The following is a 26,013-nucleotide window of genomic DNA, read 5'->3' on the forward strand; positions in this document are numbered from 1 at the left end:
TCATCCGGCCAGCGGATGTCAAACCCGACACGAGATTAAAAACTCTGTATACTGTGAAATACAGAGAGATTTATCTGGCGGTGATAGGCTTAATCAGCATTGTGTGAACTCGTTTGGCAAGCGCTTGAATGTAACAGACGTTCATTTATATGTAAAAGTTCCGCACTGCAGGTTTAAAGACAGCTTTTAATTACCGAAAAGCCATAATTAAAGCTATATTACAATATTGCAGAAGTCTAAACATATCAATGGACAAACAGAACATGAAAACTCCTCCAGAAAAACCTTAGTGTGCATCATGTGCCGGGTTTTTATGTGAAATCATATAAAGGTTTTTCCTGCTTTATCAGATTGTGTTCAGTGACTTGTAATGAAGTTAATTGTAAGTCAAGGCTGCTGTTCAGATCCATGATATGCAGAGAATGCAGTACGTGCCTCAAACTCTGCTGAGCCCACATGATGTCCCAGAGGAATGTCGCTTTAAACCAAAGGATATTGCAGCTCACCAGAGTCGTTCTGCAGCTGCACGAAAACCTCACAATGTCCACATTTTCAGCTTTTGTGTGTGTTTTGTGTCAAATAAGATCAACATTTTTTCCTCCTGTAGAAACATACTTTACGAGAAATGTAAAACTTTTAAATTGGAATCGACATTCCAACCCACTGACAACCATCTTCATGTTAAAATAGTGTTAATGTGATAATTTCTTTGTTTCTCGCTTTCTGAAATGTTGACAGTTTTTTTTGTTTTTTTTTTTTGTTCAGAAACAGTGACAGAGTGGGACTGAAGGGGCCAGCTGCACCGAATAAAACAGGGCAAGAATCAGCTAACTGATATCAGATGTTTGTGAGGACAAAAGACAGTGGCAAAGGAGACCGGTGGAGAAGGAGGGAGGGATGGGGGGGGAGAAAAGGGAGTACATTTATAGGGGAAGAGAAGCGAGTAAAGACATAAGTGATAAAGAGAGGAGGGAAGAGGCAGGGGATGGAGAACAAAAGAGGAAGATGTGATTGGAATGCAATACACGAGGGAGGTTTCAGGACAAAGTAGAGAAAGAGGGGAGTGAGCTGGAGAGAGGAGGTGTGATAGGACAAGAGAGGAGGGAGGAAGTGGAGAGAGAAGGAGAGGTAGGGGAGCTGGCATGCAGTGTAGGTTGGCATCGAGGGGTTTGGGTTGATGGAAACCATTACTGACTAGAGCTGGTGACATCATCCCCCTCTCGTTTCTCTCTCTCTGTCTTTATCCCTCCCTCAGCTCGCTATAGGCCTCGAATAGAGAACAGAGAGAGGGAGAGGTAGGGACAGAAATGCAAACGTAGCTCTTGTGGGAATCCAACTTTTACCTCACTCATTTTCTGAGCTGTAAGTTTATGGCTGCTCTGTTACAGCTCGAGCAGTGAAAATGATGCGATCGATGAACTGCAGGATTGTTTTGTTGTAAAAATGTTTCTCTTTTCAGTTTCTAACACCCTAAAACTTTTATTTAAACTCAGTATAAAACATTTTACTACACTGAATGACAACATCACATTTATACTCTATGTTTCCCGCAAGGCTTCATTGAAGCTGTTTGATGTTTACAGAGTGAAATCTTCAAACCCAAGACACTGTTTTTTTTATGCTTTCACCACTACACCAAGTGGAACTGTTCTGCATATTTTGTGAATCATTTTTTTACACATTCCCCTGTAATCCAACCTCAAACAGTTGAAAAAAAAGTCTCTGCACACCTGAATATGTGACAGATGTGTCAGAGGAAGGCACAACTTTAATAAAAATGAGACACAACTCCTGCACACCGTCTCGCTTGCTGCTGGAATGTTCATTAGTTTTTCTCATTTTTATCCCATAATTCAACACGTTTGTTTTTTGGAAACAATTCAATCACCACTAGAATATGAAGTAAAGTTCTGGATGAATTTGTGGGTCTGGCAGAGTGGACTACTGTATAAAAGCTGTGAATTAGTATTATTCATACACTGTGATGTCAATACTGGATATCCTTACATAGTTCAAGAATTAATGTATGGATAGATTATTTAATATACTAATTAAGCATTCTTAATGTTTTACATTCATTTACAAGCAGAAAAAAACCAAAGGTGCCATTATGACCATCCAGCATACAATACAGGTTCATTCTACTTCCTAATCTGACAACAACTGTATAAAAGGAACATATTGTATAACCGTTTACTTCTCGTGTGTGTTCAGGTGATGTTGAACGCAGCTCCGACATTCTTGAATGTCTTTCATCGTCTGGTGGCGTCCATCATGCACGAGGGTCGGCAGAGAGGAGACAATGACACAGGTAACACATACAGGCTCAGACAAGTAGACTCATTACATTGCCAGAAATTAAAGTGGAGGAAAAGCTATAGGCTTGGAGTGAAACATTATAATTTCGTCTGTGCGAAGATTTTGTTTGTATATACTTGGAAAATTGGGTAGTTGAGAGATGACGCTGCCTGAGTCTAGACCTTTGAATCTGCCCACTCCACCAAGTTGAGTTGGCAATTCTGTCTGATATTAGGCAAGGGCTGCCTCTGAAGACTTCATTGAGATAGAAACACTTATGAAAGTCCTCACGGTCTAACGGAATAAACCTCATCAATATGATGTTGGATGCATTTTAAGTTTTTACACAGGGTTTAGTGTGTTCAGTAACAGATTAGGAGAAATGTACTTAATATTGAACTTTAACCTCAGTTTGATGCTTTTTGACTTTAAAAACATATCTTTCTACCATTTGCTCCTGAGAGAGGTCAAAGGTCGTGGCACTGGTCAGTAAGAACTCATGTCCAAGAACATTTCGGCACTTCATCACTGATAGCAGAGCTTGATATTTACTATGCAGCAGCCTGCCAGAGAAATGTTGAGACAGGGAACACTGACAATCTTGACTCATTTTTCAGTCTAAATTCACTGTAAACTGCTGACATCTGTGGCAGAAATCTCTACATAGTCATCACAGAAATGACTCTTAACAAGCCAACAGGAGTGCTGTTTTAGCAAGTTGTTGAAGTATCCAATCCTATTTTCCGCTCCGCTAATAACCCAATTTCCTCATAGCCTCCAAGTTGATTTATTACTTTGGCTTGAAAAAAAAAAACATTTAAGTCTGATAGTGCAATTACAGTGTCGTATAGCAGCATCATTATTGAAATAGAGGCAATTCGAAAGCCTAGGGGAAACTGCCAAAACATTAAGTCTCGGCTATAACGCTCTACACTCACTGTAAACTCCGCTTTCGTCGTGTAAACAGGTTAATGAAGTAACATCAGTCTCTTCTTTTTCTCAAGGTCCAGACAGTGAAGTGTATCTGCAGTGCTCCAGACTGATTGAAAGGATGTACTCTCACATTGCTGCCGTTGCTGAGAGTTTCACTACACTGTCGGCCTTCATGGTGGCAGAATATGTCACAGAGCTGCAGAAGGTAGGCACACACACACACACACACACACACACACACATTTTGAGTGCTTACTATGTCTTTTTTTGCCAATATACAGGTTGGAAAATAACTCTTTCTGATGGTTTTACAATGTGTTGACAGAGGAATGAAACCGTAAACACACACACACACACAGTCATAGTATTATAGAGTCAATACACACAGTTATAGTATTATAGAGTCAACAGAGTTCCTCATCTAAGACCATCTGTCATCCCCGGTGATTTTCTACAGCTGTGAGTGACACACACACACGTATGAATGAGGCAGCAGGATCTCAGCTGATCCTTTGATCCAGCCTAGTTTGTCTGCTGGTTCTGTGTTGAGCTGGCGAGGTTCAGCTGAGCAGAGTGACGGAGATGCTGACGCTCAGAAACAGAGATGGGGAAGTGTTCTTTTTTCATTGGCCAGATTGTAAGTGTTCACAAATCTCAATGAACAGGCCGAGGCTTACTGTAACTGTACCAGTGTGCTGGAATAAAGCATCAGGGTTGATGTTCCCTCAAAGCGGTGAGTCACGTCTGGTTTGTGAACGCAACTCCTCTCTGCTACCAGACTGTACTTAACATGACGCCAACCTGACTCAGCATTTTCCAGCAGAGAGGAAGACATGAAAGTACCAGACCGACAGAAAGACAGACTGGATGAATGGACGGACAGACAGATAGAAATAGTGAGGAAGAGGTATACGAGATTCTTTCAGCTCTGCCTGAGTCATCTAATATTCCTGAAATTGGATTTTTATTGTGCTTTTAATGGGGCTTTTTAAAGAGATGGACCTCTTTGTGAGTCAGGGGTGATTTAGCTTTTCTGTGTCAGAACTGTTTTTAATGGCTCATAGCCTGAACTGAACTTTCTATGCAGCAGCCAGGTGTTATTAGGCCAGAATAAAACAGCGGCAAAAATTGAGTTTTTATGACTTAATCATGAATAAGGTGGGCTTGCTTTTCTATTAAAAAACCTTAATTAAATGTAACTTTATTGTACTTGTATTTATTTTAGTTAAACGTGTCGTGATTGCACTTACAGTTGCAAATTGGACACAACAGCAGCAAAGAGAGACATTAAGTTTAGGTGACAAAGCTTTCAATAAGCCGAAAACAATGTTATATATTAGGAAAAGATATTTTAATATTTATTTGTATTTGTTGATCTACCCAAATGTTACATAATTCAGCATACAGTAAGTAGTCAAGTCCTCTTTACCTACTGTATAGGTACCCAGAGCACTTTTGAGTGATACATCGTTCTCATGTTGGACTGAGAAATGCGTTTTCATTTTGCCTGAGGGAAGTATAAGATCATTGTGATTGATTTACAGTGAAACAGTGGCCATAATGAAGAGTGGGAACTTAAAACACCACCAAATATGTCTGTTTTGAACAAAACTATCCCAAAAACACAGAGGGAAGAACCATAAAACTAAACCCTTTTTATGCTCAAGTTTAAGGACTTGGTTTCACAGCGAAGGTGTCACATCTCCCTTTAATACAGAGATGCTGTTCATGTACAGAGTTCTGGAGATTTTGTATTGAAATATCATTACATAATGCAGCCTTACCAGACCTTTGATGTGGTGGAAATGTATGAAGTGGACTTGTAAGACTTTTATGTGAGTACACCTGGGATAGGCAGTAGTACAGGTAAGAGCCTCATGCACAGTGTAAACAAAATGTAGCATTTGTGTACTTTGGCAAAACAGCTTTAAGTGACAAGTGCAAAAGTGTTTGGAGTAAAGACTGTGACTCATCAGCTTCCAGGTGCCCCCGAGGACTGGTAGGCCACAAAACTAGCTCTGTACCACAGACATAAACATCACTTTGGCTTCACAGTAGTGTGTTACCACTGGGCTCCTGTTCTCTGCGGGCAGCACTGAACTCAGATTCAGGTATAATAACAATACCAGGTATTTGTTAATTGTTCGGCGTGCCACTTACTGTAACTTTAGTAAACTACTGCTCCACATGATATTTGAAAACCTAGCTTTGTTTGTCAAAAAAAGAAAACCCCATGTCAAGCCTGTCATTAGGAGAGCCGGGTTTCATTTCATCATTTAACAAAACACAGCGAGCAGCACAGAGCGGCCATCATCTTCACACTCTTTGTGACGATGAATGTCAAAGGACTGTGCGGATCATCGGGTCATGGTGCTGTAACACCTACACCTGTGGGGATATAATGTGTCAGGGATGAATAACTGGCCACTTTTTGAGTATTGTGCTTGCTTGTTTTGCAGGGTTCACTGAGCACAAGAGGTGTTGTTTGTCATGTGTTTCTCTGTGTGTGTGTGTGTGTGTGTGTGTGTGTGTGTGTGTTGTGTAGCTGGCTCAACACACTGCTCAGCCTCTGTCAAACAGGTAGATGTGTTTGCACCTCCTGGTTTTCATAAGACTCGGGAGCCTTTTGCTGCTTCTATTAGGGGACATAGACTGGATCAGATTTTATGGATCTGTGTCACTTAAGAAGCTCAGTATAGTTTAAAAATGATACTGTATGAAACAAAAAGAACTTTAAAATGAATTAAAGCTGCAAGCAGCGATGATCGGGCCCTCGCGTCCTTGCGTATGTCGGGGCTCGGCGCTGGTGAAGGGCTTCTGTCACGGGAATATAGATGTCCCCAGACCTGGGGTCCGTTTTACAAAGCAGGTTTAGTGAAAACTCAGAGTCTGTTAACCCTGAAATGAGGGAAACTCTGAGTTTTCCGTTTCAAAAAGGGAGGTAACTCAAACCAGAGAAAGAGGGATAACTCTAGCCTGTTTCAGAGAGAGGGGTAACTTAAGCTCTCGGTCAGTTACCGTAGCAACAGACTCTATGAATCTAACCTGGTCGGGACCAGGTTTTTCTCAATGAACCTCGACTTTCTCTCAGTCTCCGCCCTCTTTCAGAGCCACACACTCCATTTGATTTCCTCATTCATTCAGGCAGCAGGCGAGTTTTGGCGTAGCCTAGTTCTGCCGTCTGTCATTTAAAGAAATCATTAAAAAAAATAAATAAATTAAAAAAAAAATCAGAGTCAGTATATTAGAAGTCCATTAGGCACAGTAAGTGGCGACTTTTTTTCACTAACATGGCATGTCCTTTTGATAACGATCCCGTGGATGAAGGTGCAGCATTACTGCGCAGAGAATTAAATATTCGTCGAGAGATGGTTATCAGACCGCGCATAGATGTTCTAGCATTTCCAGCCATTATCTTTTTGAGCGGTACCGTTTCACGTCACAGTCCATCATCTACATACACAACCTAAGCCGTCTTTACATTTGCAACATTACCAATCGTAGTCATGCTCTCACATCCCAGCAGATATTGTGTGTTGCGCTGCGTTTCTTTGCAAATGGTTTGCAAAAGTTTTTTGTACAATGTCGGAGCCAGCCACTGGCCTTCCTAAAGTCTGGCTTAGGGCCAGCTCCTCTGCCTCCGTTAGAGGTGGCGGTGCTGGACCACCACCCGTTTTACGGGCATCTGCCTTCTTTCTGTTGGCTGAGTAGAAGTCTGTGTTAGTTTAAATAGGATTAATTATTTAACAGAACATGATGTAGATGAGAAGACATTTATGTGTGTGAAACCAGCATTATGTTGGGGATAAAACAACTGCACAGTCAAACAGCCACTTAATATTTACTTTACAATGTAAAACATGATCAAAATGAGGTTCCCCCATGAGATTATGCCGAGGTCTCACCTGTTTGAACAATGTTTTTAAATTTCATCCTAAACTGCTGCCAAGTGCGCTTGGACCTAAATGAAATAAATTAATAGGCCACCATTCAAGCAGTTTTCCTCTGTAATATTATTGTGATTACAAAGGACTACATTTAAACTTACGCAATGACCGAGCAGCAGCCGTCTCCCTCTCTTTTGCAGCTGCAGCGGTGTTGCACTTCTTTCTGAAAACATGCTCAAACTCGTCGTATGAGCGAATTAAGATGTCTAGTTCTAGGGGGGCGAAAAACGCAGCCATCCTCTTCCCCGTTGCCATGGTGACTCGTTGAATCGGGGCTCCATTGATGCTGGCTTTTTATAGTTGTGGTGCACGCGCTTAACTCCAGGTGAAACTACTCCGAGTTGATTAAACTGACTCAAATCAGCTGTTCTGGAACCGGAAACTCAGAGTTTTCTATCTCAGAGTAGATCAACTCAGAGTTCAGGATTAGACTCAGAGTTTGTTGAACCTGCTTTGTGAAACGGACCCCTGAGCTGTTTTCAGACAGTGCAAGGGGAAATTAACGTCACATCCTCAATCACCTACTCTGCCTGCTGCAGGGGCTGCTGCATTGAAATGTGGTAGGGGGCGCTATGGAGCCAGTTTTCATCACTGACTGAATATTGGTATTTAGACGTGTTCAGGCTGGGAGTCTTATCAAACATGTAAAGTTTGGTGTAGACTCCAGCATTTACACTAAACTTATAGCAATTTCGCCTGTCATGGCGAAACATCAAAACTCAACGCCACGCCACGGCCACACGCTTCAATGCTAAGTAAATGTTTTGATAACTTTTGATCACACACTAGTGTAGATGACACACACTGATTTTGAAGTCGTTACCATGAATTCTGTAGGAGGAGTTCGTTAAAATACAAGGTATGCGAAATGGTCAAAAAAACGCGAAAAATGACCACTTTTATCAAGATGGCCGACTTCCTGTAGGACTTACGATATGGCTCCAAGAGGCTTTTTTGTGCGTCTTGACATGATACATTAGCCTCCCGAATTTCATTTTCCTAGGTTCATCTGGAAGGCGGGGCTACAATTTTGAAATTTTCAAGGGGGCGCTGTTGAGCCATATTGTCACGTCTATGCAAATGACCTATCCAGGATTTTAGCTGGTGTCGCTCCAGACATGTGTGCCAAGTTTCGTGACTGTAGACCCATCCCTTATCCCTAAAATACACCATCGTATTTCATGGCGAAGGATGTGTCGCCATGGCAACGGCGTTTGGTCATAGGTCATGACCTACCCAATGTAGCATCACCAAGGTCTTACATCTTAGCTGAGTCAATTTCAGATGCATCGGCCAAATTTCCTAGGAGTAATACAACAAAGAACGACGCATGATACTTCCTGTTGCCAGTAGGTGGCGCTATGACTCTCACTAAATATGGGCCTGAAAATGTGTTCAGACCGGGACTCTTAACAAGCATATGAAATTTGGAAAAGATCAGACCATGTGGAGTCAAGTTATAAGGCATTGAAATTTCATGGCGTCACATCGAAATTCTCCGCGTCGCCATGGCAACACCTTTCCACGAAAAGTCACCAACTTCATAATATACCATCTCCAAGGTCTTTAGGCTATTCTGAGTAAATTTGAGGTGGATCCCATCACCGTGCCACCCACAGAGCGTCAAAGTGTAAAACATGTAACTTCCTGTTGCCAGTAGGTGGCGCTATGACTCACATCCAATATTGACACATGGATGTGTTCAGGACGGGACTCTTTCCAAGCACAAAAGGTTTGGGTCTCTTAGGATCGTGCATGCCGGAGTTATGGCTGTTTGAATTTTCACGGCGAAGGATCGAAATTCGCCGCCCGACCACACCCCCTCAACAATGTCGAAAACTCACCGTTTTGATAACTTTTCATCTCCCAGGTCTGTAGATGATACTGACCGAATTTCAAGTTGCTGAGGTCAAATCCCTAGGAGGAGTTCGTTAAAGTACGCGGGCTAAAAACGGCAAAATTGGCCTGAAAATCGCAACTTTGAACCAAAATGGCCGACTTCCTGTTGGATTTAGGGTATGGCTCCAAGAGACTTTTTGGTGCGTCTGGTCATGATATATAAGCACACCAAATTTCATTGTTCTACGACCATCTGTATCGTGGGGCTCGCTTTTCTTAATTTTCTAGGTGGCGCTGTCGAGCCATTTTTCCCCGCATTTTTTGCGAGACGCATAAAATCTGCGATTTTCACCAGAACTGACGCGCACGCCAATTTCGGTGAGTTTTGGTACACGTTTGTAGAAGTTATTTGAGGTCAAAGAGTCGCAATAATAATAATAATAATAATAATTAAAGCTGCAAGCAGCGATGATCGGGCCCTCGCGTCCTTGCGTATGTCGGGGCTCGGCGCTGGTGAAGGGCTTCTGTCACGGGAATATAGATGTCCCCAGACCTGGGGTCCGTTTTACAAAGCAGGTTTAGTGAAAACTCAGAGTCTGTTAACCCTGAAATGAGGGAAACTCTGAGTTTTCCGTTTCAAAAAGGGAGGTAACTCAAACCAGAGAAAGAGGGATAACTCTAGCCTGTTTCAGAGAGAGGGGTAACTTAAGCTCTCGGTCAGTTACCGTAGCAACAGACTCTATGAATCTAACCTGGTCGGGACCAGGTTTTTCTCAATGAACCTCGACTTTCTCTCAGTCTCCGCCCTCTTTCAGAGCCACACACTCCATTTGATTTCCTCATTCATTCAGGCAGCAGGCGAGTTTTGGCGTAGCCTAGTTCTGCCGTCTGTCATTTAAAGAAATCATTAAAAAAAATAAATAAATTAAAAAAAAAATCAGAGTCAGTATATTAGAAGTCCATTAGGCACAGTAAGTGGCGACTTTTTTTCACTAACATGGCATGTCCTTTTGATAACGATCCCGTGGATGAAGGTGCAGCATTACTGCGCAGAGAATTAAATATTCGTCGAGAGATGGTTATCAGACCACGCATAGATGTTCTAGCATTTCCAGCCATTATCTTTTTGAGCGGTACCGTTTCACGTCACAGTCCATCATCTACATACACAACCTAAGCCGTCTTTACATTTGCAACATTACCAATCGTAGTCATGCTCTCACATCCCAGCAGATATTGTGTGTTGCGCTGCGTTTCTTTGCAAATGGTTTGCAAAAGTTTTTTGTACAATGTCGGAGCCAGCCACTGGCCTTCCTAAAGTCTGGCTTAGGGCCAGCTCCTCTGCCTCCGTTAGAGGTGGCGGTGCTGGACCACCACCCGTTTTACGGGCATCTGCCTTCTTTCTGTTGGCTGAGTAGAAGTCTGTGTTAGTTTAAATAGGATTAATTATTTAACAGAACATGATGTAGATGAGAAGACATTTATGTGTGTGAAACCAGCATTATGTTGGGGATAAAACAACTGCACAGTCAAACAGCCACTTAATATTTACTTTACAATGTAAAACATGATCAAAATGAGGTTCCCCCATGAGATTATGCCGAGGTCTCACCTGTTTGAACAATGTTTTTAAATTTCATCCTAAACTGCTGCCAAGTGCGCTTGGACCTAAATGAAATAAATTAATAGGCCACCATTCAAGCAGTTTTCCTCTGTAATATTATTGTGATTACAAAGGACTACATTTAAACTTACGCAATGACCGAGCAGCAGCCGTCTCCCTCTCTTTTGCAGCTGCAGCGGTGTTGCACTTCTTTCTGAAAACATGCTCAAACTCGTCGTATGAGCGAATTAAGATGTCTAGTTCTAGGGGGGCGAAAAACGCAGCCATCCTCTTCCCCGTTGCCATGGTGACTCGTTGAATCGGGGCTCCATTGATGCTGGCTTTTTATAGTTGTGGTGCACGCGCTTAACTCCAGGTGAAACTACTCCGAGTTGATTAAACTGACTCAAATCAGCTGTTCTGGAACCGGAAACTCAGAGTTTTCTATCTCAGAGTAGATCAACTCAGAGTTCAGGATTAGACTCAGAGTTTGTTGAACCTGCTTTGTGAAACGGACCCCTGAGCTGTTTTCAGACAGTGCAAGGGGAAATTAACGTCACATCCTCAATCACCTACTCTGCCTGCTGCAGGGGCTGCTGCATTGAAATGTGGTAGGGGGCGCTATGGAGCCAGTTTTCATCACTGACTGAATATTGGTATTTAGACGTGTTCAGGCTGGGAGTCTTATCAAACATGTAAAGTTTGGTGTAGACTCCAGCATTTACACTAAACTTATAGCAATTTCGCCTGTCATGGCGAAACATCAAAACTCAACGCCACGCCACGGCCACACGCTTCAATGCTAAGTAAATGTTTTGATAACTTTTGATCACACACTAGTGTAGATGACACACACTGATTTTGAAGTCGTTACCATGAATTCTGTAGGAGGAGTTCGTTAAAATACAAGGTATGCGAAATGGTCAAAAAAACGCGAAAAATGACCACTTTTATCAAGATGGCCGACTTCCTGTAGGACTTACGATATGGCTCCAAGAGGCTTTTTTGTGCGTCTTGACATGATACATTAGCCTCCCGAATTTCATTTTCCTAGGTTCATCTGGAAGGCGGGGCTACAATTTTGAAATTTTCAAGGGGGCGCTGTTGAGCCATATTGTCACGTCTATGCAAATGACCTATCCAGGATTTTAGCTGGTGTCGCTCCAGACATGTGTGCCAAGTTTCGTGACTGTAGACCCATCCCTTATCCCTAAAATACACCATCGTATTTCATGGCGAAGGATGTGTCGCCATGGCAACGGCGTTTGGTCATAGGTCATGACCTACCCAATGTAGCATCACCAAGGTCTTACATCTTAGCTGAGTCAATTTCAGATGCATCGGCCAAATTTCCTAGGAGTAATACAACAAAGAACGACGCATGATACTTCCTGTTGCCAGTAGGTGGCGCTATGACTCTCACTAAATATGGGCCTGAAAATGTGTTCAGACCGGGACTCTTAACAAGCATATGAAATTTGGAAAAGATCAGACCATGTGGAGTCAAGTTATAAGGCATTGAAATTTCATGGCGTCACATCGAAATTCTCCGCGTCGCCATGGCAACACCTTTCCACGAAAAGTCACCAACTTCATAATATACCATCTCCAAGGTCTTTAGGCTATTCTGAGTAAATTTGAGGTGGATCCCATCACCGTGCCACCCACAGAGCGTCAAAGTGTAAAACATGTAACTTCCTGTTGCCAGTAGGTGGCGCTATGACTCACATCCAATATTGACACATGGATGTGTTCAGGACGGGACTCTTTCCAAGCACAAAAGGTTTGGGTCTCTTAGGATCGTGCATGCCGGAGTTATGGCTGTTTGAATTTTCACGGCGAAGGATCGAAATTCGCCGCCCGACCACACCCCCTCAACAATGTCGAAAACTCACCGTTTTGATAACTTTTCATCTCCCAGGTCTGTAGATGATACTGACCGAATTTCAAGTTGCTGAGGTCAAATCCCTAGGAGGAGTTCGTTAAAGTACGCGGGCTAAAAACGGCAAAATTGGCCTGAAAATCGCAACTTTGAACCAAAATGGCCGACTTCCTGTTGGATTTAGGGTATGGCTCCAAGAGACTTTTTGGTGCGTCTGGTCATGATATATAAGCACACCAAATTTCATTGTTCTACGACCATCTGTATCGTGGGGCTCACTTTTCTTAATTTTCTAGGTGGCGCTGTCGAGCCATTTTTCCCCGCATTTTTTGCGAGACGCATAAAATCTGCGATTTTCACCAGAACTGACGCGCACGCCAATTTCGGTGAGTTTTGGTACACGTTTGTAGAAGTTATTTGAGGTCAAAGAGTCGCAATAATAATAATAATAATAAGAATAATAATAATAATAATAATAATAATAATAATAATAATAATAATAATTCCTTTGGAAACAAGAGGGCTTCGCGCTGGTCAGCGCTCGGGCCCTAATAATAATAATAATTAAAGCTGCAAGCAGCGATGATCGGGCCCTCGCGTCCTTGCGTATGTCGGGGCTCGGCGCTGGTGAAGGGCTTCTGTCACGGGCATATAGATGTCCCCAGACCTGGGGTCCGTTTTACAAAGCAGGTTTAGTGAAAACTCAGAGTCTGTTAACCCTGAAATGAGGGAAACTCTGAGTTTTCCGTTTCAAAAAGGGAGGTAACTCAAACCAGAGAAAGAGGGATAACTCTAGCCTGTTTCAGAGAGAGAGATAACTTAAGCTCTCGGTCAGTTACCGTAGCAACAGACTCTATGAATCTAACCTGGTCGGGACCAGGTTTTTCTCAATGAACCTCGACTTTCTCTCAGTCTCCGCCCTCTTTCAGAGCCACACACTCCATTTGATTTCCTCATTCATTCAGGCAGCAGGCGAGTTTTGGCGTAGCCTAGTTCTGCCGTCTGTCATTTAAAGAAATCATTAAAAAAAATAAATAAATTAAAAAAAAAATCAGAGTCAGTATATTAGAAGTCCATTAGGCACAGTAAGTGGCGACTTTTTTTCACTAACATGGCATGTCCTTTTGATAACGATCCCGTGGATGAAGGTGCAGCATTACTGCGCAGAGAATTAAATATTCGTCGAGAGATGGTTATCAGACCACGCATAGATGTTCTAGCATTTCCAGCCATTATCTTTTTGAGCGGTACCGTTTCACGTCACAGTCCATCATCTACATACACAACCTAAGCCGTCTTTACATTTGCAACATTACCAATCGTAGTCATGCTCTCACATCCCAGCAGATATTGTGTGTTGCGCTGCGTTTCTTTGCAAATGGTTTGCAAAAGTTTTTTGTACAATGTCGGAGCCAGCCACTGGCCTTCCTAAATTCTGGCTTATGGCCAGCTCCTCTGTCCGTTAGAGGTGGCGGTGCTGGACCACCACCCGTTTTACGGACATCTGCCTTCTTTCTGTTGGCTGAGTAGAAGTCTGTGTTAGTTTAAATAGGATTAATTATTTAACAGAACATGATGTAGATGAGAAGACATTTATGTGTGTGAAACCAGCATTATGTTGGGGATAAAACAACTGCTCAGTCAAACAGCCACTTAATATTTACTTTACAATGTAAAACATGATCAAAATGAGGTTCCCCCATGAGATTATGCCGAGGTCTCACCTGTTTGAACAATGTTTTTATATTTCATCCTAAACTGCTGCCAAGTGCGCTTGGACCTAAATGAAATAAATTAATAGGCCACCATTCAAGCAGTTTTCCTCTGTAATATTATTGTGATCACAAAGGACTACATTTAAACTTACGCAATGACCGAGCAGCAGCCGTCTCCCTCTCTTTTGTAGCTGCAGCGGTGTTGCACTTCTTTCTGAAAACATGCTCAAACTCGTCGTATGAGCGAATTAAGATGTCTAGTTCTAGGGGGGCGAAAAACGCAGCCATCCTCTTCCCCGTTGCCATGGTGACTCGTTGAATCGGGGCTCCATTGATGCTGGCTTTTTATAGTTGTGGTGCACGCGCTTAACTCCAGGTGAAACTACTCCGAGTTGATTAAACTGACTCAAATCAGCTGTTCTGGAACCGGAAACTCAGAGTTTTCTATCTCAGAGTAGATCAACTCAGAGTTCAGGATTAGACTCAGAGTTTGTTGAACCTGCTTTGTGAAACGGACCCCTGAGCTGTTTTCAGACAGTGCAAGGGGAAATTAACGTCACATCCTCAATCACCTACTCTGCCTGCTGCAGGGGCTGCTGCATTGAAATGTCGTAGGGGGCGCTATGGAGCCAGTTTTCATCACTGACTGAATATTGGTATTTAGACGTGTTCAGGCTGGGAGTCTTATCAAACATGTAAAGTTTGGTGTAGACTCCAGCATTTACACTAAACTTATAGCAATTTCGCCTGTCATGGCGAAACATCAAAACTCAACGCCACGCCACGGCCACACGCTTCAATGCTAAGTAAATGTTTTGATAACTTTTGATCACACACTAGTGTAGATGACACACACTGATTTTGAAGTCGTTACCATGAATTCTGTAGGAGGAGTTCGTTAAAATACAAGGTATGCCAAATGGTCAAAAAAACGCGAAAAATGACCACTTTTATCAAGATGGCCGACTTCCTGTAGGACTTACGATATGGCTCCAAGAGGCTTTTTTGTGCGTCTTGACATGATACATTAGCCTCCCGAATTTCATTTTCCTAGGTTCATCTGGAAGGCGGGGCTACAATTTTGAAATTTTCAAGGGGGCGCTGTTGAGCCATATTGTCACGTCTATGCAAATGACCTATCCAGGATTTTAGCTGGTGTCGCTCCAGACATGTGTGCCAAGTTTCGTGACTGTAGACCCATCCCTTATCCCTAAAATACAGCATCGTATTTCATGGCGAAGGATGTGTCGCCATGGCAACGGCGTTTGGTCATGGGTCATGACCTACCCAATGTAGCATCACCAAGGTCTTACATCTTAGCTGAGTCAATTTCAGATGCATCGGCCAAATTTCCTAGGAGTAATACAACAAAGAACGACGCATGATACTTCCTGTTGCCAGTAGGTGGCGCTATGACTCTCACTAAATATGGGCCTGACAATGTGTTCAGACCGGGACTCTTAACAAGCATATGAAATTTGGAAAAGATCAGACCATGTGGAGTCAAGTTATAAGGCTTTGAAATTTCATGGCGAGACATCGAAATTCGCCGCGTCGTCATGGCAACACCTTTCCACGAAAAGTCACCAACTTCATAATATACCATCTCCAAGGTCTTTAGGCTATTCTGAGTAAATTTGAGGTGGATCCCATCACCGTGCCACCCACAGAGCGTCAAAGTGTAAAACATGTAACTTCCTGTTGCCAGTAGGTGGCGCTATGACTCATATCCAATATTGACACATGGATGTGTTCAGGACGGGACTCTTTCCAAGCACAAAAGGTTTGGGTCTCTTAGGATCGTGCATGCCGGAGTTATGGCTGTTTGAATTTTCACGGCGAAGGATCGAAATTCGCCGCCCGACCACACCCCCTCAACAATGTCGAAAACTCACCGTTTTGATAACTTTTCATCTCCCAGGTCTGTAGATGATACTGACCGAATTTCAAGTTGCTGAGGTCAAATCCCTAGGAGGAGTTCGTTAAAGTACGCGGGCTAAAAACGGCAAAATTGGCCTGAAAATCGCAACTTTGAACCAAAATGGCCGACTTCCTGTTGGATTTAGGGTATGGCTCCAAGAGACTTTTTGGTGCGTCTGGTCATGATATATAAGCACACCAAATTTCATTGTTCTACGACCATCTGTATCGTGGGGCTCGCTTTTCTTAATTTTCTAGGTGGCGCTGTCGAGCCATTTTTCCCCGCATTTTTTGCGAGACGCATAAAATCTGCGATTTTCACCAGAACTGACGCGCACGCCAATTTCGGTGAGTTTTGGTACACGTTTGTAGAAGTTATTTGAGGTCAAAGAGTCGCAATAATAATAATAATAATAATAATAATAATAATAATAATAATAATTAAAGCTGCAAGCAGCGATGATCGGGCCCTCGCGTCCTTGCGTATGTCGGGGCTCGGCGCTGGTGAAGGGCTTCTGTCACGGGAATATAGATGTCCCCAGACCTGGGGTCCGTTTTACAAAGCAGGTTTAGTGAAAACTCAGAGTCTGTTAACCCTGAAATGAGGGAAACTCTGAGTTTTCCGTTTCAAAAAGGGAGGTAACTCAAACCAGAGAAAGAGGGATAACTCTAGCCTGTTTCAGAGAGAGGGGTAACTTAAGCTCTCGGTCAGTTACCGTAGCAACAGACTCTATGAATCTAACCTGGTCGGGACCAGGTTTTTCTCAATGAACCTCGACTTTCTCTCAGTCTCCGCCCTCTTTCAGAGCCACACACTCCATTTGATTTCCTCATTCATTCAGGCAGCAGGCGAGTTTTGGCGTAGCCTAGTTCTGCCGTCTGTCATTTAAAGAAATCATTAAAAAAAATAAATAAATTAAAAAAAAAATCAGAGTCAGTATATTAGAAGTCCATTAGGCACAGTAAGTGGCGACTTTTTTTCACTAACATGGCATGTCCTTTTGATAACGATCCCGTGGATGAAGGTGCAGCATTACTGCGCAGAGAATTAAATATTCGTCGAGAGATGGTTATCAGACCACGCATAGATGTTCTAGCATTTCCAGCCATTATCTTTTTGAGCGGTACCGTTTCACGTCACAGTCCATCATCTACATACACAACCTAAGCCGTCTTTACATTTGCAACATTACCAATCGTAGTCATGCTCTCACATCCCAGCAGATATTGTGTGTTGCGCTGCGTTTCTTTGCAAATGGTTTGCAAAAGTTTTTTGTACAATGTCGGAGCCAGCCACTGGCCTTCCTAAAGTCTGGCTTAGGGCCAGCTCCTCTGCCTCCGTTAGAGGTGGCGGTGCTGGACCACCACCCGTTTTACGGGCATCTGCCTTCTTTCTGTTGGCTGAGTAGAAGTCTGTGTTAGTTTAAATAGGATTAATTATTTAACAGAACATGATGTAGATGAGAAGACATTTATGTGTGTGAAACCAGCATTATGTTGGGGATAAAACAACTGCACAGTCAAACAGCCACTTAATATTTACTTTACAATGTAAAACATGATCAAAATGAGGTTCCCCCATGAGATTATGCCGAGGTCTCACCTGTTTGAACAATGTTTTTAAATTTCATCCTAAACTGCTGCCAAGTGCGCTTGGACCTAAATGAAATAAATTAATAGGCCACCATTCAAGCAGTTTTCCTCTGTAATATTATTGTGATTACAAAGGACTACATTTAAACTTACGCAATGACCGAGCAGCAGCCGTCTCCCTCTCTTTTGTAGCTGCAGCGGTGTTGCACTTCTTTCTGAAAACATGCTCAAACTCGTCGTATGAGCGAATTAAGATGTCTAGTTCTAGGGGGGCGAAAAACGCAGCCATCCTCTTCCCCGTTGCCATGGTGACTCGTTGAATCGGGGCTCCATTGATGCTGGCTTTTTATAGTTGTGGTGCACGCGCTTAACTCCAGGTGAAACTACTCCGAGTTGATTAAACTGACTCAAATCAGCTGTTCTGGAACCGGAAACTCAGAGTTTTCTATCTCAGAGTAGATCAACTCAGAGTTCAGGATTAGACTCAGAGTTTGTTGAACCTGCTTTGTGAAACGGACCCCTGAGCTGTTTTCAGACAGTGCAAGGGGAAATTAACGTCACATCCTCAATCACCTACTCTGCCTGCTGCAGGGGCTGCTGCATTGAAATGTGGTAGGGGGCGCTATGGAGCCAGTTTTCATCACTGACTGAATATTGGTATTTAGACGTGTTCAGGCTGGGAGTCTTATCAAACATGTAAAGTTTGGTGTAGACTCCAGCATTTACACTAAACTTATAGCAATTTCGCCTGTCATGGCGAAACATCAAAACTCAACGCCACGCCACGGCCACACGCTTCAATGCTAAGTAAATGTTTTGATAACTTTTGATCACACACTAGTGTAGATGACACACACTGATTTTGAAGTCGTTACCATGAATTCTGTAGGAGGAGTTCGTTAAAATACAAGGTATGCGAAATGGTCAAAAAAACGCGAAAAATGACCACTTTTATCAAGATGGCCGACTTCCTGTAGGACTTACGATATGGCTCCAAGAGGCTTTTTTGTGCGTCTTGACATGATACATTAGCCTCCCGAATTTCATTTTCCTAGGTTCATCTGGAAGGCGGGGCTACAATTTTGAAATTTTCAAGGGGGCGCTGTTGAGCCATATTGTCACGTCTATGCAAATGACCTATCCAGGATTTTAGCTGGTGTCGCTCCAGACATGTGTGCCAAGTTTCGTGACTGTAGACCCATCCCTTATCCCTAAAATACACCATCGTATTTCATGGCGAAGGATGTGTCGCCATGGCAACGGCGTTTGGTCATAGGTCATGACCTACCCAATGTAGCATCACCAAGGTCTTACATCTTAGCTGAGTCAATTTCAGATGCATCGGCCAAATTTCCTAGGAGTAATACAACAAAGAACGACGCATGATACTTCCTGTTGCCAGTAGGTGGCGCTATGACTCTCACTAAATATGGGCCTGAAAATGTGTTCAGACCGGGACTCTTAACAAGCATATGAAATTTGGAAAAGATCAGACCATGTGGAGTCAAGTTATAAGGCATTGAAATTTCATGGCGTCACATCGAAATTCTCCGCGTCGCCATGGCAACACCTTTCCACGAAAAGTCACCAACTTCATAATATACCATCTCCAAGGTCTTTAGGCTATTCTGAGTAAATTTGAGGTGGATCCCATCACCGTGCCACCCACAGAGCGTCAAAGTGTAAAACATGTAACTTCCTGTTGCCAGTAGGTGGCGCTATGACTCACATCCAATATTGACACATGGATGTGTTCAGGACGGGACTCTTTCCAAGCACAAAAGGTTTGGGTCTCTTAGGATCGTGCATGCCGGAGTTATGGCTGTTTGAATTTTCACGGCGAAGGATCGAAATTCGCCGCCCGACCACACCCCCTCAACAATGTCGAAAACTCACCGTTTTGATAACTTTTCATCTCCCAGGTCTGTAGATGATACTGACCGAATTTCAAGTTGCTGAGGTCAAATCCCTAGGAGGAGTTCGTTAAAGTACGCGGGCTAAAAACGGCAAAATTGGCCTGAAAATCGCAACTTTGAACCAAAATGGCCGACTTCCTGTTGGATTTAGGGTATGGCTCCAAGAGACTTTTTGGTGCGTCTGGTCATGATATATAAGCACACCAAATTTCATTGTTCTACGACCATCTGTATCGTGGGGCTCGCTTTTCTTAATTTTCTAGGTGGCGCTGTCGAGCCATTTTTCCCCGCATTTTTTGCGAGACGCATAAAATCTGCGATTTTCACCAGAACTGACGCGCACGCCAATTTCGGTGAGTTTTGGTACACGTTTGTAGAAGTTATTTGAGGTCAAAGAGTCGCAATAATAATAATAATAATAAGAATAATAATAATAATAATAATAATAATAATAATAATAATAATAATAATTCCTTTGGAAACAAGAGGGCTTCGCGCTGGTCAGCGCTCGGGCCCTAATAATTAAAGCTGCAAGCAGCGATGATCGGGCCCTCGCGTCCTTGCGTATGTCGGGGCTCGGCGCTGGTGAAGGGCTTCTGTCACGGGCATATAGATGTCCCCAGACCTGGGGTCCGTTTCACAAAGCAGGTTTAGTGAAAACTCAGAGTCTGTTAACCCTGAAATGAGGGAAACTCTGAGTTTTCCGTTTCAAAAAGGGAGGTAACTCAAACCAGAGAAAGAGGGATAACTCTAGCCTGTTTCAGAGAGAGGGGTAACTTAAGCTCTCAGTCAGTTACGGTAGCAACAGACTCTATGAATCTAACCTGGTCGGGACCAGGTTTTTCTCAATGAACCTCGACTTTCTCTCAGTCTCCGCCCTCTTTCAGAACCACACACTCCATTTGATTTCCTCATTCATTCAGGCAGCAGGCGAGTTTTGGTGTAGCCTAGTTCTGCCGTCTGTCATTTCAAAAAATCATTAAAAAAAAAAAAAAATAAAATAAAAAAAATCAGAGTCAGTATATTAGAAGTCCATTAGGCACAGTAAGTGGCGACTTTTTTTCACTAACATGGCATGTCCTTTTGATAACGATCCCGTGGATGAAGGTGCAGCATTACTGCGCAGAGAATTAAATATTCGTCGAGAGATGGTTATCAGACCACGCATAGATGTTCTAGCATTTCCAGCCATTATCTTTTTGAGCGGTACCGTTTCACGTCACAGTCCATCATCTACATACAAAACCTAATCCGTCCTTACATTTGCAACATTACCAATCGTAGTCATGCTCTCACATCCCAGCAGATATTGTGTGTTGCGCTGCGTTTCTTTGCAAATGGTTTGCAAAAGTTTTTTGTACAATGTCGGAGCCAGCCACTGGCCTTCCTAAATTCTGGCTTATGGCCAGCTCCTCTGTCCGTTAGAGGTGGCGGTGCTGGACCACCACCCGTTTTACGGACATCTGCCTTCTTTCTGTTGGCTGAGTAGAAGTCTGTGTTAGTTTAAATAGGATTAATTATTTAACAGAACATGATGTAGATGAGAAGACATTTATGTGTGTGAAACCAGCATTATGTTGGGGATAAAACAACTGCTCAGTCAAACAGCCACTTAATATTTACTTTACAATGTAAAACATGATCAAAATGAGGTTCCCCCATGAGATTATGCCGAGGTCTCACCTGTTTGAACAATGTTTTTATATTTCATCCTAAACTGCTGCCAAGTGCGCTTGGACCTAAATGAAATAAATTAATAGGCCACCATTCAAGCAGTTTTCCTCTGTAATATTATTGTGATCACAAAGGACTACATTTAAACTTACGCAATGACCGAGCAGCAGCCGTCTCCCTCTCTTTTGTAGCTGCAGCGGTGTTGCACTTCTTTCTGAAAACATGCTCAAACTCGTCGTATGAGCGAATTAAGATGTCTAGTTCTAGGGGGGCGAAAAACGCAGCCATCCTCTTCCCCGTTGCCATGGTGACTCGTTGAATCGGGGCTCCATTGATGCTGGCTTTTTATAGTTGTGGTGCACGCGCTTAACTCCAGGTGAAACTACTCCGAGTTGATTAAACTGACTCAAATCAGCTGTTCTGGAACCGGAAACTCAGAGTTTTCTATCTCAGAGTAGATCAACTCAGAGTTCAGGATTAGACTCAGAGTTTGTTGAACCTGCTTTGTGAAACGGACCCCTGAGCTGTTTTCAGACAGTGCAAGGGGAAATTAACGTCACATCCTCAATCACCTACTCTGCCTGCTGCAGGGGCTGCTGCATTGAAATGTCGTAGGGGGCGCTATGGAGCCAGTTTTCATCACTGACTGAATATTGGTATTTAGACGTGTTCAGGCTGGGAGTCTTATCAAACATGTAAAGTTTGGTGTAGACTCCAGCATTTACACTAAACTTATAGCAATTTCGCCTGTCATGGCGAAACATCAAAACTCAACGCCACGCCACGGCCACACGCTTCAATGCTAAGTAAATGTTTTGATAACTTTTGATCACACACTAGTGTAGATGACACACACTGATTTTGAAGTCGTTACCATGAATTCTGTAGGAGGAGTTCGTTAAAATACAAGGTATGCGAAATGGTCAAAAAAACGCGAAAAATGACCACTTTTATCAAGATGGCCGACTTCCTGTAGGACTTACAATACGGCTCCAAGAGGCTTTTTTGTGCGTCTTGACATGATACATTAGCCTCCCGAATTTCATTTTCCTAGGTTCATCTGGAAGGCGGGGCTACAATTTTGAAATTTTCAAGGGGGCGCTGTTGAGCTATATTGTCACGTCTATGCAAATGACCTATCCAGGATTTTAGCTGGTGTCGCTCCAGACATGTGTGCCAAGTTTCGTGACTGTAGACCCATCCCTTATCCCTAAAATACAGCATCGTATTTCATGGCGAAGGATGTGTCGCCATGGCAACGGCGTTTGGTCATGGGTCATGACCTACCCAATGTAGCATCACCAAGGTCTTACATCTTAGCTGAGTCAATTTCAGATGCATCGGCCAAATTTCCTAGGAGTAATACAACAAAGAACGACGCATGATACTTCCTGTTGCCAGTAGGTGGCGCTATGACTCTCACTAAATATGGGCCTGACAATGTGTTCAGACCGGGACTCTTAACAAGCATATGAAATTTGGAAAAGATCAGACCATGTGGAGTCAAGTTATAAGGCTTTGAAATTTCATGGCGAGACATCGAAATTCGCCGCGTCGTCATGGCAACACCTTTCCACGAAAAGTCACCAACTTCATAATATACCATCTCCAAGGTCTTTAGGCTATTCTGAGTAAATTTGAGGTGGATCCCATCACCGTGCCACCCACAGAGCGTCAAAGTGTAAAACATGTAACTTCCTGTTGCCAGTAGGTGGCGCTATGACTCATATCCAATATTGACACATGGATGTGTTCAGGACGGGACTCTTTCCAAGCACAAAAGGTTTGGGTCTCTTAGGATCGTGCATGCCGGAGTTATGGCTGTTTGAATTTTCACGGCGAAGGATCGAAATTCGCCGCCCGACCACACCCCCTCAACAATGTCGAAAACTCACCGTTTTGATAACTTTTCATCTCCCAGGTCTGTAGATGATACTGACCGAATTTCAAGTTGCTGAGGTCAAATCCCTAGGAGGAGTTCGTTAAAGTACGCGGGCTAAAAACGGCAAAATTGGCCTGAAAATCGCAACTTTGAACCAAAATGGCCGACTTCCTGTTGGATTTAGGGTATGGCTCCAAGAGACTTTTTGGTGCGTCTGGTCATGATATATAAGCACACCAAATTTCATTGTTCTACGACCATCTGTATCGTGGGGCTCGCTTTTCTTAATTTTCTAGGTGGCGCTGTCGAGCCATTTTTCCCCGCATTTTTTGCGAGACGCATAAAATCTGCGATTTTCACCAGAACTGACGCGCACGCCAATTTCAGTGAGTTTTGGTACACGTTTGTAGAAGTTATTTGAGGTCAAAGAGTCGCAATAATAATAATAATAATAAGAATAATAATAATAATAATAATAATAATAATAATAATAATAATAATAATTCCTTTGGAAACAAGAGGGCTTCGCGCTGGTCAGCGCTCGGGCCCTAATAATAATAATAAGAATAATAATTCCTTTGGAAACAAGAGGGCTTCGCGCTGGTCAGCGCTCGGGCCCTAATTAACAAATGTGTGGCTAATCTGAAATCAGAGTGTAATGGTTACATACTGCAGTATCACATGTACAGTAGAGTATAACAATAATCTTGCCATATTTAATTGATCCTGTTGTGAAAGTTCTTCCTTCTGATGCCTGCGGCAGTATTTCTCTAACCAATAACCATCCATCTGTTACTCTTTCCCTTCTTTGGCTTCCAAACAGGAGTAATTAATTGATCATCAGCGTCGCTCCTTTGTAGTCCGTCGTTAACATTTGCATCAACATACGTTTTGCCAGAACAGATGTAGTTGTCTGTCCTTTGATGTCGCTCTAATTGAAACGTACAGTTTTAAAGTTAAGTGTGAGACCTAAATGAATATTAAACTATTCTGGCACATAATTTATGGCTTTATGGATATGTTCACCTTGGGCTTGTCCTCGGGCTGTCTGTGGGTTGCCACGTTCTGTTTCATGTTGTCATTAATTTAATGAGAACGAGGAAAGGATGATCTTGTTAAAGTGCATGTGGTAAATGGGGAAGCAGCGATGACTGGCAGAAAGTGTGTGTGAGACAGGAAGGATATTCACTGCCTGGTCGCCTAAGCCTGATATTGGTATTTCAACCAGTGACACAAAGATATCGTGATTTGTGAAATAAATATGAACCTCAGCTTCATCTTTCTTGCCTTTGCTCCCTTCTTTTTAATTTTTGTCTTTAATTTTCAATAACTGACCTCTTATTTGTCTCTCCAGGTTACTCTGCGACCAGACATTAAGCTGCATCTAACAGAGGGGATCTACCGGATACTGGACCTGTGTATGGAGCAGGATATCAAATTTCTGACGGCTGGGTTGCAGATGGGAGTCAGAGAGGTGTTCAATGAACTCTACGGCAGCTACACCCATTACCACAAAGCCCAGAGACAAGGAGAAGACAAGTACACAGTTTGAACCTTCAATTTAGATGCCAATTACATTAAAATAGAATAAAATTCCTTGCTGTCAAAAGAGTATGGTTATATATAATTTCTGCTTTTTGCGGAGGAGCGTAAACACAGCTGTCACTGCGAAAGCTCACAGTAGATTTGTTTTTGCTCCTTTGAGACAGTTTTTTGTTTAAGGAAAAGAAATTGGACATCACAGTTGCCTTGAATTCTGCACCTGAACACAACAATCAAACATATACTCTTTAAGAAAAACATCTGGCAGGACAGGTGGATGCCAAAGCTCCTCTCTTTTTTTACATATTTAAACAGATCCAACTAAAATAGTTGAGTGGAAGCTTGTAAATCAGTTGCTCTAAAACAACTTGAGGAGGGTTGTAACCAGACCCACAGGTATTAACAACTCAATAACATTGCCTGATGTAACAGGTTAATATTTGTTGTCTGTAAAAGGGCTGTGAAACACAAAGTTATCTATATTGTGATCACTTCACACTGATGGATTCAGTGCAGGAAGTTGTCACTGTGTTTGAAACACTGTGCTTCCTCAACAGAATCATCTCTCATTGCAGCCATGATAATGTATAAAATGATGCGTGTACATTGTTAAAGAAACTGTTTTCAGTCAGGAGTGATTATCATTTTATTGAAATGCTGAAAAACCTTATGGATTTATGTGTAAATTGTCTTTTCTAAATGTCTTGTTTTATTACTGTTGATTCAGATCAATTTAAATACAATTTAATTCTCAAACCTATTTGATCGTGTCATTTTGTGAGCCGTATTGTTGACTTGATTACACCAGAAACAAAATAAGACACAAAAAAACATATAATAATGGAGTCAGAGCAGCTTTACAGTTAAAGAAATGAGAGGAAACCAACTCACAGAGACTTGACTTGGCTTTGACATGATAAAGACACTGACAGAACAGGAATTCCTGTTGTTTCTGTTATCACAACTCTCTTTTAAGCACATTGATTTAAAGAAAAGCTATGATATTTCTGTTGGTGTTTTGTGCTTTAGGGCAGTAAATGTCTGCTATTCACCTCCTTCCAACCTCAGTAACTGTTTGCATTCACTTCACATGTTCTTGAAAAACAAAACATACAAACCTTTAAGTCAAGTTCAGCTGCTGAAACTAAATGTTTGTCTTGTGAGTATAAAGCTCTCTTATTAACCAATGAAGGTATCTACATTCTACTGTAAGTCTGTCACTGTAAAACGCCCCCAGTAGGAACACTTGTCACCCTAACTGCTGGTTGT

At 42.5% G+C, this 26,013-nt stretch overlaps 1 protein-coding gene across 1 annotated transcript in view; it reads left to right on the forward strand.

The window, feature by feature from the left end:
* The window catches only part of urb2 (URB2 ribosome biogenesis homolog), a 36,107-nt gene extending 10,605 nt beyond the window's left edge, over positions 1 to 25,502 (forward strand). Inside the window, exons 10-12 of the mRNA XM_067592085.1 lie at positions 2,215 to 2,311; positions 3,303 to 3,436; positions 24,557 to 25,502. Of these exons, the coding sequence (XP_067448186.1) occupies positions 2,215 to 2,311; positions 3,303 to 3,436; positions 24,557 to 24,754 (429 nt within the window). The 3' untranslated portion in view covers positions 24,755 to 25,502. The remainder of the gene's footprint in view (positions 1 to 2,214; positions 2,312 to 3,302; positions 3,437 to 24,556) is intronic.
* Positions 25,503 to 26,013: the final 511 nt, after the last annotated feature.

This window comes from Thunnus thynnus, chromosome 1 (genome assembly GCF_963924715.1).
Source record: "Thunnus thynnus chromosome 1, fThuThy2.1, whole genome shotgun sequence".
NCBI classification, from domain to species: Eukaryota; Metazoa; Chordata; class Actinopteri; order Scombriformes; family Scombridae; genus Thunnus; species Thunnus thynnus.